Source organism: Eumetopias jubatus, unplaced genomic scaffold (assembly GCF_037043125.1).
Source record: "Eumetopias jubatus isolate StellerSeaLion01/CBP00866 unplaced genomic scaffold, mEumJub1_p1.0 scaffold_1, whole genome shotgun sequence".
NCBI lineage: Eukaryota > Metazoa > Chordata > Mammalia > Carnivora > Otariidae > Eumetopias > Eumetopias jubatus.
Genome location: NW_028274807.1, coordinates 41,637,878 through 41,655,473, shown reverse-complemented (window position 1 = coordinate 41,655,473; position 17,596 = coordinate 41,637,878). Strand labels below are relative to the sequence as shown.

General features: G+C 36.7%; 1 protein-coding gene across 1 annotated transcript in view; it reads right to left on the bottom strand.

Annotated features, from left to right (window-relative positions):
- Window positions 1–1,693: 1,693 nt before the first annotated feature.
- The window catches only part of EPHA3 (EPH receptor A3), a 364,933-nt gene continuing 349,030 nt past the window's right edge, over window positions 1,694–17,596 (bottom strand). The window contains exons 16-17 of the mRNA XM_028115620.2: window positions 8,464–8,619; window positions 1,694–1,799 (exon numbers count right to left, since the gene is read on the bottom strand). Of these exons, the coding sequence (XP_027971421.1) occupies window positions 1,694–1,799; window positions 8,464–8,619 (262 nt within the window). The remainder of the gene's footprint in view (window positions 1,800–8,463; window positions 8,620–17,596) is intronic.

Here is a 17,596-nt window from a genome sequence, read left to right as displayed (position 1 = left end):
TAAGCTGTAGAGTGTTCCATTTTGCATAAGAACATAAGGGTTGCAGCTTCGATTTATTCTTTCAATTCTTGTGACATATGCATTTCTTATTTCTTATTCCCATATCAGCGTTAGAAAGAATATAGATAGAACTAAAATGTTGCTTCACAATAGATTAGTGGCTAGATCTCCATCAGGTATATCTTTTCAAAATACTACTGAGTACACTCATATTTGGCCCTATGGAACAGTAAATCTAAGCTCCTGCAATGGGAGATCTCTCCATTGTCTACAGATTTTGAGTCATTTGCTAGATAACCAGCTCGTTTGAAAATCAGATGCTCAACAAATGTTCATAGCTTCTAAGTTATACACCAAAATTACAACAGGTGTATTTCAGTGGAAGACTCTTAAAGATAATAATACCTGCTATTGATGATCACAATGTTTAATTAAATTAACCAAACCCCAGTGATGCAGCTGAGTAGTTTAGTTTTCATTATTCCCTATAAACAGCTCAACAACTTTAAGCAAAGATATTAAGTGACATTTCAAAGCCAGTCAGCAAGTGATTTTCTGACTCAGGCATTGGCCTCTAGGCTTTGTTGCCGATTAATTCAGCAATCTAAATAGGATTCCAATTTTTTCCAGTGTAGCTATTCTCTACTTAGGAGCTCTAATGTAGCTCCTTTACTAATGGAGGGAGGTGATGGTCTCCTAAACACCAGAGCAGGGCAGGTATGTCATTGAGAATCCATTACACACAAGCCAATATATTACACTAAATTAGGAGCATACCATTTGTAATAAATGGAGAGACAAAAATGGATGGGATAATTCAAACTGAGGTTTGAGTAGTGTATGAACAGGGAAGGGGTTCGGTTTCTTTCTTTTTATATATGGATATAGGTACATAGAAGCAGTTGGTTCAGAAATTCTGAAAAGAAACCCATCATTCCCCATGTCTAGTTTACCTGTTTTTTAACTCTGACAATTTGAAAGAACATTTGGCACTTGGCTGCAACAAATCCTAATTAAATCATCAAGGCATAAATAGAAAATAATAAAAAGAATTCAAAAGAAAATAAATATGTACTTTTCTTCAAAATTAAGACATTTTTACATGGTAATACTTAAGAAGCTAACAATTAAAAATGTATAGTACTTAAAACAACTACAGACTTCACTTCTAAATGTTTTTAACAGATAAAAGAGAAAAATACAATGGAAAAGGTAGTATATATGGCCAGATAGTTTGAGGTATAAATTCCTCTATTTTGCTTGCTTTTAAAGAAACAAAATACCTGTTACAGATTTCTTCTGTGTATAAAAATATCACAAGTCTTTTCTTTTGTGGCTATTAGTAAACAGAGCCACCATGTTCATTTTGTTATTACACTTGTTCTGCTTTTATGATAATCAGTTTATGATCAATGGCTCTAGGCTAGTTCTTCATCATTCCACGCTGAAGAATTTTAGTTTAACCCATCCACTAATATAAAAAAGCAATTACAAAACAAAATACACCCCCCCTCCCATCCACTAAATGATAGGGGAAAATAAAGAGTCTTTCAATTCCATGTTAAGGCATTTGTATTCATATCTGACTGTCTTATTGGGCTTGGACTTGCCACCAGCATCTCCAGCATTATCACCTGTCTGTAGAATGATGCTACATCTTCCACAGCCACCACTTCCTTCTAGAAATAACACTTTACACTGGAACTGGACCATTTTTTGATTGTGTTTCTAGAGCCTTAATGCTACTGATGATTTTCTTCTGTGGACCAACCACAGTGACTCCAACCTTCTTCATGTCACTGTGAAAAAAGAAGAAAATGTTTGATGAGAATCCTGGTTTCCTGGAGAGTATGTAAACAGAAGATTTTCAATCAGCAAAGCTTGCACAATCATATATCCCAGCGCTCTGAACTTAATTTTCTGATTTTTGCATCATCCATGTACTATATCCTGATCATTCCACCTCTCTCGTTATGGAAGAATAGATGGTTTAGTGGGTTGACTAGCATCCCCTCAAAATTTCTGTCCAACTGGAACCTCACCGTGTCACCTTACTTGGAAATGGAGTCTGTGCAGATATAATCAAGACAAGGATCAATATGAGATCATACTAGATTAGGGTGGGCTCTAAATCCAATGAGACTATATTTAGACACAAAGTGAAGCAGATAAGAAAGCCATGTAGAGATGGAGGCAGAGATTGGAGTTATGTTGCCACAAGCCAAGGAATGCTAGAATGTACCAGAAGCCAGAAGAGGTGAAGAAGGATTCCCCTGCCCCAGAGATTTTGGATCAGTAAGGCCCTGCGAATGCCCTGATTTCCAACTTCTGGCCTCCAGAAATGTGAGAAAATAAATTTCTGTGGTTTAAGACAATAAGTTTGTGGTAATTTATTATGGCAGCCCTAGGAAATGAATACAGATGATCAGAAATTCTTTGCAGGGCATTAACCTATTTCCTTATATTTGAGCCAGCTTGGAGACCATTTTCACTGCAAGAGTATGCTGGATGTGACCCTGTATCAATATCCATATTCAGGTCTTGAGAAACTGCAATGTACCGTTCGTCTCTTGAGACACCCTCACTGGGCCCTGAGCTGCCATGTAAGTCTTGACTACCTCGAGACTATGACATTGGAAAGGCCATGTGTGAGCATTTAGTCTACACTGTCAGCTTTGCAGCCATCTGCCCCAGGGCAGACATAAATGAAACCATCTCAAGCCCTCCAGACTAGACCAGATTCATGTCAGATGAATGCTTCAGTCAACACCAACGTTAGGGCAGAAGAATCACCCACCTGAGCTCTGCCCAAATCCATAACCCGTGACATTGTTATATACAGTAAAATTGTGGTTTTGAGGTAGTTTGTTCCTAGATAGCTGGAAAATTTCTTTAAAGTATAAATTCCTTTCCTAGTAGAAGCAGTGACTAGGATCTATTCCTATTTATCAAAAATATTTAACTTAAAATAGTTTAAACTTAGAAACCAGGCATTACAAATAAAGATTTTAAGAACAAAAGGAATTTCATTTGGGGGTGGGGAGAGACTTAGCTAAGCATATACAAATGATTAATTACATAACCTTGATTCAAGGAATTTGTTCACATATCCACCTCTTTCTGGTCTTGACTCAAACACAGCCCTCTCAGAACACCTTCCCTGACCTTCCTATTTAATATTATGAAACCTCTTGCATTCATAGCTGCATTTCCTATTTTCTTTTCTTGTTTCATTTTTCTTCCAAAGCATTTATCACCATGCAGCATATTGCCTTTCTTTCTGATTTTTCTTTTCTTTTCTTTTTTTTTAAAGATTTTATTTATTTGACAGAGAGAGACACAGCGTGAGAGGGAACACAAGCAGGGGGAGTGGGAGAGGGAGAAGCAGGCTTCCCGCGGAGCAGGGAGCCTGATGAGGGCCTCGCTGGGATCATGACCTGAGCCGAAGGCAGACGCTTAACGACTGAGCCACCCAGGCACCCTGATTTATTTTCTTTATTCTTTATCTTGTCCCACAAGAAGGTAAATTCCATGTGAACAGGGATTCTTGTTGGTTTTGTACTCTGCTTATCAACCACACCCTGAACAATGGCTATCATTTAGTAGGGGCTCAATATCTACTTAATAAAGAATGAACCAGTAGTCTAAAATATGTTTATCTGGGGAAGGTGACAGAGGAGTAAAGTATCACTTAGCAAGGAGTGCCAGGTTAATTGAGAATGGCCAGAAGGAAAAGTATGCATGCAAATACATGCACACACACACAGAAACACACTGAAGGGCCTCGTTCACATTGATCATAAAGAAAAGAAGGAAAATTGTGAGTTCAATTACACAGAAATGGACCAATTGATTTCTTAAGAAATGGGTTCCCAAGCAACAAACGTGTACAAGCAGACACCGGGTAACCATTTTAGAAGCAATCTACATGATATTTATGCATCTGCTACAGAAAATTAACCAAGACTGGTTTCATTCCTATCTCCTAGGCTGGGAATGAAATCCTGATGACCTGCTGGTTACCTTCCTACTACCATTCAAGGGGCTGGTAAATTCTCAACTTGTATCTTGTACAACTTGTATCTTGTACAACTTGTATCTTGCCTGAGGCCTCTCTGATTTTACTCCAGCAGCCTTGCTTCACCAGGAAGGCTAGTGGGGAGATATGGTGACACCAAGCTTGCCACTCTGTGTAACTGTGGATAAAGAAACTCTCACTTGGAGTAACATAGGCTATTTACAAGAATATGTGAGAATATGTGTTGTACAAGATTTTGCTTCTTTACATATATATATATATCTTATATATATAATATCTTATATATAGATTTTGTTTCTATACACACACACACACACACACACACACACACAGCATGGATCTATCTTTTAAATGAACAACAAACATTTTCTTATCCCTTATCCCTAAACTATAGGAATTTAGAGACAGAAAACAGGGCAGATATAAATATATTCGTACAAATCAATAGATCCTTAATCTTTTTGTATTTCTTCTCTCATCTTTCTTCCAATCCTATATTACACTTTTTATGACTTGCCAATTTTTTTCTCTGTCTTCCTTTTCTCCCTCTTAAAAAACTTAAAAAACCGGGACTCCTGGATCAGTCAGTTAAGGGTGTCCCTTCAGCTCATGTCGTGATCCTGGGGTCCCGGGATCGAGTCCCACATCTGGCTCCCTGTTCAGTGGGGAGTCTGCTTCTCCCTTTGCCTGCCACTCCTCATGCTTGTGCTCTCTCTCTGACAAATAAATTAAGAGCATCTTAAAAAAAACTTTAAAAACCAATATGATATTCATGGAAAGCAGGAAAAAAATGTTTCAAGTTAATATAATAAATTCCCAAGCTCTTTGCGAAATGTAAGTATAGTAAGAGAGTAATATATGCTATGATGTTTGGTCCTGATCCTCTCTACAGAACCGAAGCACCCATACCCCAGGGGCTAGAAAAAAAATAAGATGATGAGAGTTCATAGATCAGTTTGGGACAAGGCTGAAGGGTCAGCCCAGCTCCAGGACTCTTGTTCCTACAGGAAGGGACAAGTCTTCTTCTTCAGCCCAGTGTCCCCTCATCACTTTTTTTATAGATGTATATCCCAAAAGCACTCCTCAAGAAATCCTGTGCATAAAACTATTTCAGATTCTGTGCCTGGAACCCAACATAAGCAAATAGATACATAATTTCATATATATTCAATGCAAAGGATTTTATGAGAAAAGATAAAGTAATTCTCTCTTTAGATTATACCTTAGCATGGATTTTTATGTCCCCTCTGTCCTCGCTACCCCTGTCAAAATGTCTCCCACCCCCAGCCTGCCAAGTCCAAGATAGTTGTAAGTTTACAACTCCAGCTCCTGCAGCCTAAACAACATCCCCACGTGCTTATCTCATTTTGACTACCCTATTCAGAAGAGCAGTGGAAAAGTTCGAGTCTAAAGAGCAGCTCAAGACGGAGACCAGAGGTTAATAAGCTATCTGGCTGGCACTTCAAAGGCAAAGGATAGGTGATGACACTGTGAGAATGGCCTCCAAGGGTGCAGGAGAATGACCTGTAGCAATTAATCCACCTAATAGTCATTCTACACACTCAGTTCTCTCTCCAGTTTCTATAAGCACTCTCTCCCTTTCTCGTTCTCTCTTCCCTTTTCACGTTAACCTCCCTAAATCCATCGTAGGCTATGAAATAATATTTTAAAACATGCGTTATTTTGACTGAACAACGCTGCCTATTTTCTGGATTTCATTTGAAAATTAGATGGTTAGCTTGCGTGTCAATGAAGTCTCTACACTAACTGAAACAGATAATTATTTATTTGGATATTAAGCTCTATTGATCTTTTCCTGTAACTTTAAAGCCCGGATAGAAGAAAAAAAGAAATTCAATATCCTTTTTTGGAATTCTGTTCTATTTCAAAAGAGTTATTTGGTCAAGAGAATCATTTCTAAATTGGGTCTGGTTGGCACGAAGGAATCACATTTAAACAAAAAAGCCCAAGACTGCAAAAGGTAGGATGAAATACCAAGTTAAATATTTTAGAGCATTTGAGGTAAAAAATGTTGCCTCATTCGATTTCCCCAAATTGTGTACTATGTATTTCTTTATAAATTCTCATTTTTGTTATATAAACTAGGAGCATGATGGACAACACACCACAGAGATCCACAAGGCAAACAATTATTTTCAAAGAGTTTTAGGTTGATAGATGTTAATTCTATGCTGTCCCTGCACTGGAGGAGAAAGGACAGGAGGAAAAACATTGTGGGGATTGAAGTACAGAGAGATGTGGAACCATCTGGCTTAGTGGGAAGGACAATTCTGAAAGAGCGGAGTCTCCCAGGAAAAGTCAGCTTTCAACTTCCCTGTACATTCATGGGTCATTCAAATAATAATAATTAAGTGCAAATATTTTCACCAGCCAAAGAGAGCTCACCGTCCAACAATGGACTGTGGAGACAAATGTGCCCCAAACTTGGAAGTAGAACAAATGCCCCCACTTCATCGTTTTAAGCAAATAGCTTTCTTACCACATTCACAGCTCCTAACATCTGACTTTATTTAAAACTGTGAGCTAGCAGTTAATCATATTAACAGTGTTCTGCTAATCCACTTCAGTATGCTTTTTCATTATCTCAAATCTCTGAGTGTTGATATTTGATGGAGAATAAACATTTGTATACCTTTGCCTTTGGAAATCTGGCAAGGGTGCAGAAATGTCCAACTTTTGTGTTTGTTCTTTTCTATGCTTCTGTGCTCTGAAGCAGGTGTCTTGTAGAGCATAACCCTAATTGTTTACATTACTAAAATAAGAATTTATAAAAATATTGAAAAACATTAATATATCCTGAGACTCTGTCTGATCAAAATAACTACCACAGAAACTCAAATAGTATTGTTGATTGGGTCAGAAGTCTATTCAATAAACATTACATTCCACTTCATACAGAAATGCCAACACATGTCAAATAGACTGGAGTGGGTTTATTTTCTAAGAGCACATTCTCTTCTTCAGTAGAAGCATACCCTTCCTAAAGATCTTTTTGTGAACTTTTGTGTTTCCGAGTGGAAAGCTATATCGTAACTGGTAAACTTTACCTATTTGTTAGGCACTGTATCTCTATGAATTACACTGTACACTCCTTTTTGGTATCTAATTTGTGGATCTCCACGGTGACTTTGTTTAAATGACCAACGGGGTGACCATGAAAGTCTTTAAGTATTCAACATTTAAATATTAAGATATTGGATGGAGAGGATAAGACTACAGGAACTTGTACATGGAAATGCAAAAAAAAAAAAGTCACTGTGCAAAAAAAGAAAAACAGGGCGCCTGGGTGGCTCAGTCGTTAAGCGTCTGCCTTCGGCTCAGGTCATGATCCCAGGATCCTGGGATCGAGGCCCGCATCAGGCTCCTTGCTCAGCGGGAGGTCTGCTTCTCCCTCTCCCACTCCCCCTGCTTGTGTTCCCTCTCTCACTTTCTATCTATCTGTCAAATAAATAAATAAAATCTTTAAAAAAAAAAAAAAAGAAAAGAAAAACAATGCAGTTACTTTAGGACGTGAATTAAATTGGCTTTCATTCACAGAGAGATGGAGAATATGGCTTCTGGCTCTTCATTTTCCAGTTCCCAATTACTATACCCTGTGAGTGAGGACTAATTTTATTGATTATATACTGGATTCACTTGATTCCTTATAAACCCCCTTTTCCTTAAGCCCATGTGATCGTATCAAAGAATTCCTATTAGGAAAATCCCTGTCTAAGAAACACAGCGTGTTACACTTGATATTTGACTTTTACACTTGGAACCATAAATTAACACTAATTAATGCATACTAATTATGCATATCCTATCTTTCCAGTCTGACTATAAGCTTTTTAAAGAAAGCAATAATATGTCTTAAACATATTTATACCTTCATTTTCTAACATGATATCCTTCACAGGGTAGACACTCAATAATAGATGATGATATACAATTATTTAGTAGATGTGAAAACTACTTTTAGACCTTAGTGTGTTTCCCTGTATGCCAGCTTATCCACTTACTTCTTAAGTTTTCCACTTCTATAGAGATTAGGCTTTGTTATAAATAACAGAAAAGCACAAATGCAGGAATGCTTTAATCATCATGCTATGATTTCTTATGTCTTAAATTGAGAACTTGGGTCATTAGGGCTGGGAATGGGTATGTATCTGTTGGTCTATCTGAGAAAGGTCATAATTCAACAAAGATACCTATTGCGGGGAGCTATGATGAGGGAGGAAAGACACATCAACACACATAAATCTAGAAGGTGTCATTGACAAAGAGGCCCAGGACCAAGCTTAGTGGTTACAGAAGACAGTAAGAACCTCAGAGGTTCAGCTAACATGTATAACTCATTAATCCAAAACATGTATGTCCACTAGAAACTACAGAATCATTCAGTCTTAAAAATTTTCTCTTACTCTGTGGAAATCTTGGCTATGGTGTCACAAGAACTGTACTCCACGCCTGTGAAGATTTCCTTGCACTGTGCTGTCCGGACACCATTAAGCCAGTCACCTGTTGTGCGGAACGTAGTGATGTCGACGTTACTTTGGTCCAAAAGAAGGTTTGATGGCCTGCGAGAAAAGAAAACACCAAAGGAAGAGAGATCAGGAGTCAGCAGAGTTGCTGCGTGTCAAAATTTGACACCAACATCAGCAGGAACTTCCAGACTTCATGTGGTGTTCCTGTTTATTTGTGGAATTTATCTGCCATGAAGGCTTCATCTATTCAAGCTGGCAGCTTGCAAGAACACTGTGTAATCATCTTGTCTCAGTGCGTCCCTTCTCCGCTCACGACTGCTTTGTAAATCATTGAAATTTTGCCAGTGGAATGCATAAATAGATCCATACATACTTCTATAATTTAATTTCTTTAACTATTAGCAAAGGTGGTGGTAATTCAGGATATAGTTATAGTAGACATGACATACTGAATATTTAGATGTCCGGATGTTCATTTTAGACATTGTACAGGTTGCTGTCTAAAGGACAGTTGAATAACCTAGATTGTAATGACAGCAGGACATAAAGTGAGCACAGATATAAATAATGTCACATGTCATTAAAAATAAAAATCACAAAAAGAATAGAAAAAAATAGATGAGTAACAATAAATGAAATTCTCACATATATGACAACATCAAATGGAGTTCATGATATAGAAAGATGAAAGAGAGAGAGATAAATAGATAATAGATATCATGACTGTGGTTTATATTGCACAATACAATCATCATTAAGGGAAACTTCTAGGGAACTTGTTTTATATAATTACAGGTCTGACCATAGATCTATGACCAACTGCAAGATCTGGTGAATCAAAGGAACAGCAGGGACATAAAAGAAACAGAGGGGACAATATTTTTTCCCTGGGAGAGCCAAAAGAAGTCGCCTATTGGTAAAATGCCCTTGGGGTGTTTTTTTCAGCTCTCAGTGATCCGTATAATTGTCCTTTGACTCATAAGCCTGGGGCCCTTTACCAGATAGAAAATTGATTGTCCTCTTTCTTTATGTTCTCCTCTTAAGGAAAGGAGCTTGAGCAAAAGTAGTTATGAAGGCCTTTGTCTTGAGATGAATATTAACAACAATGGCAATAATGATTACATTGAACATTATGCTTCTATACTAAGTATATTACACAGATATGAAGGGCTTTAATTCTTACAACAGGTAATGATGCTATGTCCCTATAATAGATGTGGTAACCAAAACTAAAAGAGATTAAATCACAAATCTTGGTTTCCTCAGGCAAAAGAGGCAGAGCTGGGATTTAGATATAAGTTATTTTATACCAAAGCCCACACTCTTGGCCACTGTGCTGTACCATTTAGGTGGAACTTTGTTCATTGTTGCTTTTCCCGTGTTTTCTCTTAAGTTCTTTATGGTTCCATGATGTGATCTCTTTGATTTTTATATTCCATAAAGGATAGTGGTCTAGTGCACAGGCACTGGAACCATAAGTCTTGGGTTGAATCCTGGGTATAGAAACACAATTTTTGTGATCTTCAGTGATTTTCTGTAATCTTCAGTGATTTTCTGTTTTTTTTTTTTTTTAAGATTTATTTACTTATTTTAAAGAGACAGAAAGAGAGAGAGAAAGAGAGAGAGAAAAAGAGGACGTGTGCACACAAGTGTGTGTGGGGGGGCAGATGGAGAGGGAGAGAGAGAATTTCAAGCAGGCTCCACACCTAGCAGGAGCCCAAGAGTCCAACACGGGCTCCATCTCATGACCCTGAGATCATGACCTGAGCCGAAATCAAGAGTCCAGTGTTTAACCGACTGAGCCACCCAGGTGCCCCCAGTGATTTTCTTATCTTGTCTGTTTTCTCATCTATAAAATGCAAATGATGATCACAGTAGATTTCACACAAGTGAAGATTAAATAAGGTTTAAAAAAGATTACACATGAAAGTGATACTCAGAGATGTGTGGACACGTGATATGGTATCAGTTAGCTATTTGTTATTCTGACGTAAGGTAATGCATCTAGTCAAATGGTTGAAGCTTTTAAAACTTTAAAAATAACAATAAATCCCAGTTTATAAAAAATACTAGGAATGTGGTGATGCTGTTAATTATCCTTCTGAGCAACTAGGAGTTTAGTCATGTATAATCTTATGAGCATAATAGGGCAACAACCTTGTAAAGCAGGTATAACTGGGGACCTCATTAGAATAGCTAAGAACTTTTACAAGCTCACAATGATTCTATAACCAATGCTTGCAAATGGATATGCTATTCTGACTTCTGTAGTTTCTGTTTTCATTACTGCTATACATATTATTAACATTAAAACTGTGTGTCATAGACTAATCTTTAACTTATAATTGAGAAGGTAGATTTAGATTTTTACCTTTTCAAAGCTATCATTCAGAATCTTTCATGTTTTGTGATACTGCAGTTGAACTGAATCAGCATTGAGCTCTTAAAACTTTTTAAAATTATTTAAAAAATCCCCAATATCAGGATTTGTTAACTAAACTTCATAATTTCTTATATATTAAAAATTAATACTTTGCCTAAATGAAATCTATTTTTTGAAGTGCTTAAATTCAACATTTAGACTTTTCAGAAGACATCAAAACAAATGAAGACTATACTAATATGCATTTATCCTTATTTTAGAAGCAAATTCAGCTCTCTAAAGTACCAATTCAATAATATTTTTAGAAATAGCATGAAATAAAAACAAAAGGAACCATCTTGACAAAATTAAACTGCATAGTGTTTTATCTATGAATACTAACCATTGATTATCATTTAGGAAATGTGGTGAAGCTCATGTTCTCAGGAGAAAAAACTTTCTGTAAAGCAAACCTAGAAATATGCCAACTTTACGGACATTTAAAAGGAATTTTTAATTGGGAGATTTCTATTACTATTGATAATATTTCTCCAACTCACTCCCATTGGAAACATGCTTAAGTGTGAGGCTAATATTCTCAAATCTGAACAATTTTGTATCATGTCCTAACCTGCATGCTGTTGTGGGAGACACATGAGAGACTGTAAATTGACAATCCATCTGGATTTTGATGGGGATACATTACATTTTTTGGATGAAAATAAATTTTTAACTAATTTTTTATTTGATAAAAATGAAATGTTAAGGGAATTTTAATACTGAGTTGAAGAAAAAGTTGGCAACATGACAGTTTGGTTCTGTCTGTATTTTTATCCTCTGCAGAAAAAATACCTCAATAGCTAATTTCCTCCCTCTTGTGAGGGCAGCTGAAAATGGACAGCTTTTCAAGCTTCTTTCCATTAAACTAAACTCAACTATTTCAATTTTCCCTACCTCAAGTATTTGATTAACAAATTAAAAACTAAAAAAACTAAAATTATAGAGTTTATAATTTACATTTATATATAATGGTTTAGTTTTAAATAAAGCTCAGAGTTTATCTTTAAAAAAAGGAAAAAAAGAAACAAAAATTAGATACTATTTTAAAAATCATTGATTTTGAAAAAAAATAATAAAATAAAATAAAAATCATTGATTTTGGTTCCTTCAAGGAATACCTAGAAAACTACACAATATAAACAGAACATTGTATAAATTATTCTCTTCGGGGGAATTTGTATAAATAATTTTCTACGACTCTAAGTTACTCATCTGAAAAAAGGTTTAATAATTGAAAATTTCTCGGTTTTGTTTTCTTTCCCAGGAATTTGAGGAATTACAGATACAGATACACAAGCCAGATTCCAAAATTTACACAATATTCTTGGATTGTTTTAGCATGGCCCTCATGGGTGAAATAGCTTTTGTCACTAGCCAGCATTACATAGAACACTGGACCCTTCAGATAAGTCACTGAATTAGCGAACAAAATTGATAGGAATCCCATTAAATCAGGTGTGAGACAATTTTATAAGAAAAATGAAGTCATACTTAGAAGACAATAAAATATTAAACGGTCTACAGGCAAACGGGCACACGCACGCGTGAGCACACACGCACGCGCACGCGCACACACACACGCACACACACCCCGCGGCTTGTATTTCTACAGTAGCTGTAGCAAAGAATCTAATGTCGACTCTTGTCGACTCTTGGTCCCATGAACAGCAATACTCCTTTATTTATGGGTTTGTGGGTATGAAGAATCAAACCCCAGGACATTTATTCAGAATATTTATGAACTGTGCCTAATAGTAAAATGCAGAATTTTTTCTTCTCCGTTCAAACTGGTATTTTTAAACTCAATACTATAGCCAGACTCAACAAGAGTTTAGAGAAAATTAGTATAAACAAACTAAAATGGAACAGGACGTGCAGATTAGGGATTAGAGTGACCCCAACTGAGTTTTTCTGTTTATTACTTGGATCAAAGTACAATGAAGACAAAGAATGGCCTAATTTTAATGCCAGTGACCTCAGAATAACCAGCCCTGCAAAGTCTCATTTTTCCACTTCCAGGATTTCTCTGGGGAATTCAAATAAAAATTGGTTCCTTTCCTCCTCGGAGAGGACATCTGGAGAGTTTATCAATGGATAGGAATTTGTCTCTCACTGTGAAGAGCCTGTGATGTCTCTTCATGCGCACCAAGGGAATGTGCACTTTTTGAGCAGATGCAGACATTGGCTAATTTTTCTAGACCCAGCCCCAGACTTGGGTCTGAAGGGGAAATTTATAGGCTGGGTGATGTGCACCGTGAGCTCACACTTTTACTAGACAAATTAGATAGGTTTCAATCCATGCAGCTGTAAACGATGTCCTGCCGAGTTCCACCTGATCTTTTACAGCTTTTCATAAATCAGTACCTACTGGCCGCAGATCGCAGTCATTAAAAAGAAATCATGGAAATTACATGTTTGCTCAGGGGAAGCAAAGAAATAACTTTCCTCCCCCTTCTCTCTCCCTCCTTGTATTTAGGCTCGTGAATTATTCTTTTAGGGATTTTCATACTGTTACATTAAAGAGGTGTACATATATTTTCTTCCCATCAACTCCCTATTTGATCTGCAAATGTTTTCGTACCAATTAGCACCTGATATCGGGGACCAAATGTCAATAAACAACTGCAGTCCCAAGAATATCTTCTCATAATGAGGTTATTTCATTATTGTATTAGAATTCCAAATCACTAGGATTGAATGTTAAGTTATCCTTTTAGAATATAAAAAGACTCTTTTTGGTATACAAACGGCTTTATTTTTCATGTATTAAAAATAATGATTAAGACACATTTCCAGAATAAGTAAGTAGATCCCAACTACGTTTAGAAGTAAATGTCAATAACATTGGAGACGTACACTATATCACTATAATTATCTACATTTTTTGGTTCTGAATAGTTTCAGGGAATATATGTACTCAAGAATAGTTTCTTAAGGGCAGAATATTAACTATATCTCTATTATTGTCAGAAACTAGTAATCTAATTTTCCAATGTCTTTCATGATTATTAAATTTTTTATTTGAAAGAGTGTCTTTTCACAGTATTTCAGTGGGGAAATCTTGTATTTGCCATTTTTTTACATGTGGATTATTACAATCTTGATTGTTTTATCCCTAACATTAAAGATTCCAAATAAGATTAAGAAAATTTAATTTGTCATCAGAAACTAAAAATAATTTTGAGTATATAGGGTTCCCAACAGGAAAGTAGTATATACATGACACATTAAGGAGAAGTCACTGTGTTTATTTTAGTTATCTCTAGGCCTTAAGGATAAGAATCTTAGCAGTTATAGCTATTACATCTGGCCTAATTCCTCCCAGCGGCAAAATTACCTACTTTGATTTTTAAGATTAAAAAAAAAAAATCATCTGGGTCTTTGGCACACTCGCTTCCCTCTAAAAGGTTCTGCATCATATTTGATCAGTGAGGAAAGTCACCCTGTCAGTTTCAGAATTGGAGGTCAAAGTCACGTTGATAAATAGATTGTTTTGGTTGTTAGACTTCTCTTAAAGGATGCGGTATTTGTCAAAACAGTTATTCTCAAAAATAATTGTGTTTTCTTAGAAATCAGAAGCATTTTATTTACGTTAATTTAGTGCCAGTAACAGGGAAACATTACTAGTATTGCTTATGTTTGCTCCTATTTATCCTGCAAATTAATAAAAATAAATCCCTTCAAAGTTAGTGGTCAATGCAATGGAACAATATATTTTAATCATTTCAATATATTAACTGAGTGTAATTGGATCTGCAGAACCTCATTCTAAATTAAATTAAAGGGGTGCTTGGGTGGCTCAAGTGGTTAAGCATCAGATCAGATCATGATCTCAGGGTCTTGAGATGGAGCCCCATGTTGGGCTCCATGCTCAGTAGGGAGTCTGCTGGAGATTTTCTCCCTCTCCCACTGTCCCTCCCCCCCACTTACATGCTCTCTCTCTCTCTCTCTAAAACAAATAAATCTTTAAAAAAATTTTTAAAAATTAAATTCAATATATTGTTTAAGACCTTATGCCATGAATTGGTTGCCTTCACTTTAGAACCTCATTCTAAATACATGGAATGTATTATTTAATACTTTATGCCAAAAATTTGTATTCCATAAGTTAAAATATTATTGAAGAATCCAACTGCCTGAAGTATAAAAATTATGTAAATTTAAAGAAAAAATAATTTATTTCATTTTATATAAATATCCAAAAATTTAAAAAGGCATCTTACTGCCTAAATAGAAAAGAATTAATTCATCTCTCATTTTTCTCTAGTCTTCTTTATTTTTAATTTAGCTACATTCATAAAAATAAGTTAATTTATTTAAATCCAGGAGCTATATTTTATATATAATATAAAACCAATTGAATACTTATATAGTATAAAATATGTATCATAAAAGATATTTAAATTATACAAAATTAATCCTTCAAAATAGTCTCTTTTAAAAAATGAATTTTTTAAATTTTCTTAGAGTGGGGGCAGGGAGGGAGAGGGACAGAGATTCCCAAGCAGGCTCCACACCCACACGGAGCTCGATCTCACCACCCAGAGATCATGACTTGAGCTGAAATCAAGAGTCAGATGTTTAACCAACTGAGCCACTGGGCTAAAACGAATTTTGCTTATTTCTCCTATCTGTATAACTAAATTATATGTTAGGAAGTAGGAGAAAATTTATCATTGTAAGACCATTTTGTATTTATTCTTATGGAAATATCTTTTTTCTCTTTTTAAAAGAATATTTATTTATTTGAGAGAGAGAGCGCAGAAGCAGGGGTAGCATCAGGCAGAGGGAGAGGGAGAAGCAGGCTCCCTCTGCCTGATGTGGGGCTCGTGATCCCAGGACCCTGGGATCAGGACCTGAGCTGAGTGCAGACACTTACCTGACTGAGCTACCCAGGCGCCCCATGGAAGTATTTTCTATCAAGAACTTCTTTAAGAAAGATTTCCTCAATTCGTTTTTTTTTTTTTTTTTTTTTAAGATTTTATTTATTAGAGAGAGAGAGAAAGAGCACGAGGCGGGTTGCAGAGGGAGAGGGGCAGGGAGAGAAGCCGACTCATGTATCGCATGTATCACTCTAAAAGAATCAAAATAGTTCTCTAAAGGGACACAATGTTATTACCCTTGCTTAACTGAATGGCTTTTTTCTCTCAGTTGTCTTTCCCCCCACCCCACTCTTTAGCAGCTTTTGATAACAGTTCATTCCATACACTTTTGGAAAATTCCCTGAGCTGTGGATTCAGTAATGGTCTAAGTCACATTTGTAATTCTGCGCTTTGTTTTTACCAACCACTTCGTATCCTTCTGCTCTGTGATTTGTACTGTTCCCCAAAGCTGTAAAGAGACCGTTTTCTTTCTCTCTGGGTAGTTTATGCAGTGGGTTAATGTTCTGAGATATTTATGAATGTTTCATGCTTTTTTTTTTCTTTTTGGACTGCCAACACTGACATTAATTGGCTCTACAATCCCCTTATAATGGGCCTGAAATCCCCATGAGCTACTCTCACACCCTGTTACATAGGATGGAAGCATTCACCCATTTCAATTAACTTCCTAGCTCTTGTAGACATTTTGGTTCTGGACTAAGGGACTGAGGCATTTAGAGGCTTCAGAAGGATCTCCAGACACCAGGGCAGGCCACAAGTAGCATGGAGAAGCTCAAAAGTTCAGTCTGACAGATCGGGAGGAGGGATGGCCCAGTGTCAACCTCCGTGAACCAACACCCTCCACTATTCATAAAGTCTCCTGATAATCCATATGAGAGCTTTAATTAGAAATTATAATTTTAGAAAAATAAAGAGAGATCTATTTGAGATAAAACCCAGCATTACCAGGGGCGTCTGTGTGGCTCAACTGATTAAGCATCTGACTCTTGACTTCGGCTCAGGTTATGACCTCGGGGACCTGAGATCAAGCCCCAGGCCGGGCTCTGTGCTCACCGTGGAGTCTGCTTGTCCCTCTCCCTTCGCTCCTCCCCTGGCTCGTTCTCACATTCTCTCCTTCTCTCTCAAATAAATAAAATCTTAAACCAACAAGCTCAGCCTTATTTGATTGAGATTTGTACCCCTAAGCAAGTTTCTGACCATGAGGTTTTTTTATTTTCTTTACAGAGAGAAGACTTTATGTTGATTGCCCAGTTTTAATCTCTTCCCCAATTTGAGATGTGAACGTCTAGTTTCTTGTGGGACTTGGTCTCATTGCTCCAAAATGCTCATCTGTCTCACAGACCTGTTCTTCCTTATGCCCTTCCTATGCAGTCAGTGAGAGCACTGTTCTCATAGTCCTCCATTTTCCAAACCTGGAAGGACTCTCCGATACTCCCTCTGTCACTCTGCACATCTCATTGGCCACCGTGTCCTATAACACTTCAGTAAAACTTTTTGAATTCATACCTTTTCTTTTTGTTTCTTCTGCTCTTCCCTAGAGGAAGCCCTTTCTTAGACAACTGAAATAACCTCCCAACTCCTTATTTTGAACCTCTTTCTTTACCATCAGCGCTTCTTAGGACTAGCTGCCAGAGAACTATTCTATAGGCACCCCACCACGTGTCACTTAAGTATCTTCCATGGTTCCTCTTTTCCTCATGGACAAAAGTCCAGATTTCCAATGATGCCATGAAATCTTCCATTATCTCATGAAATGATCTGTCAT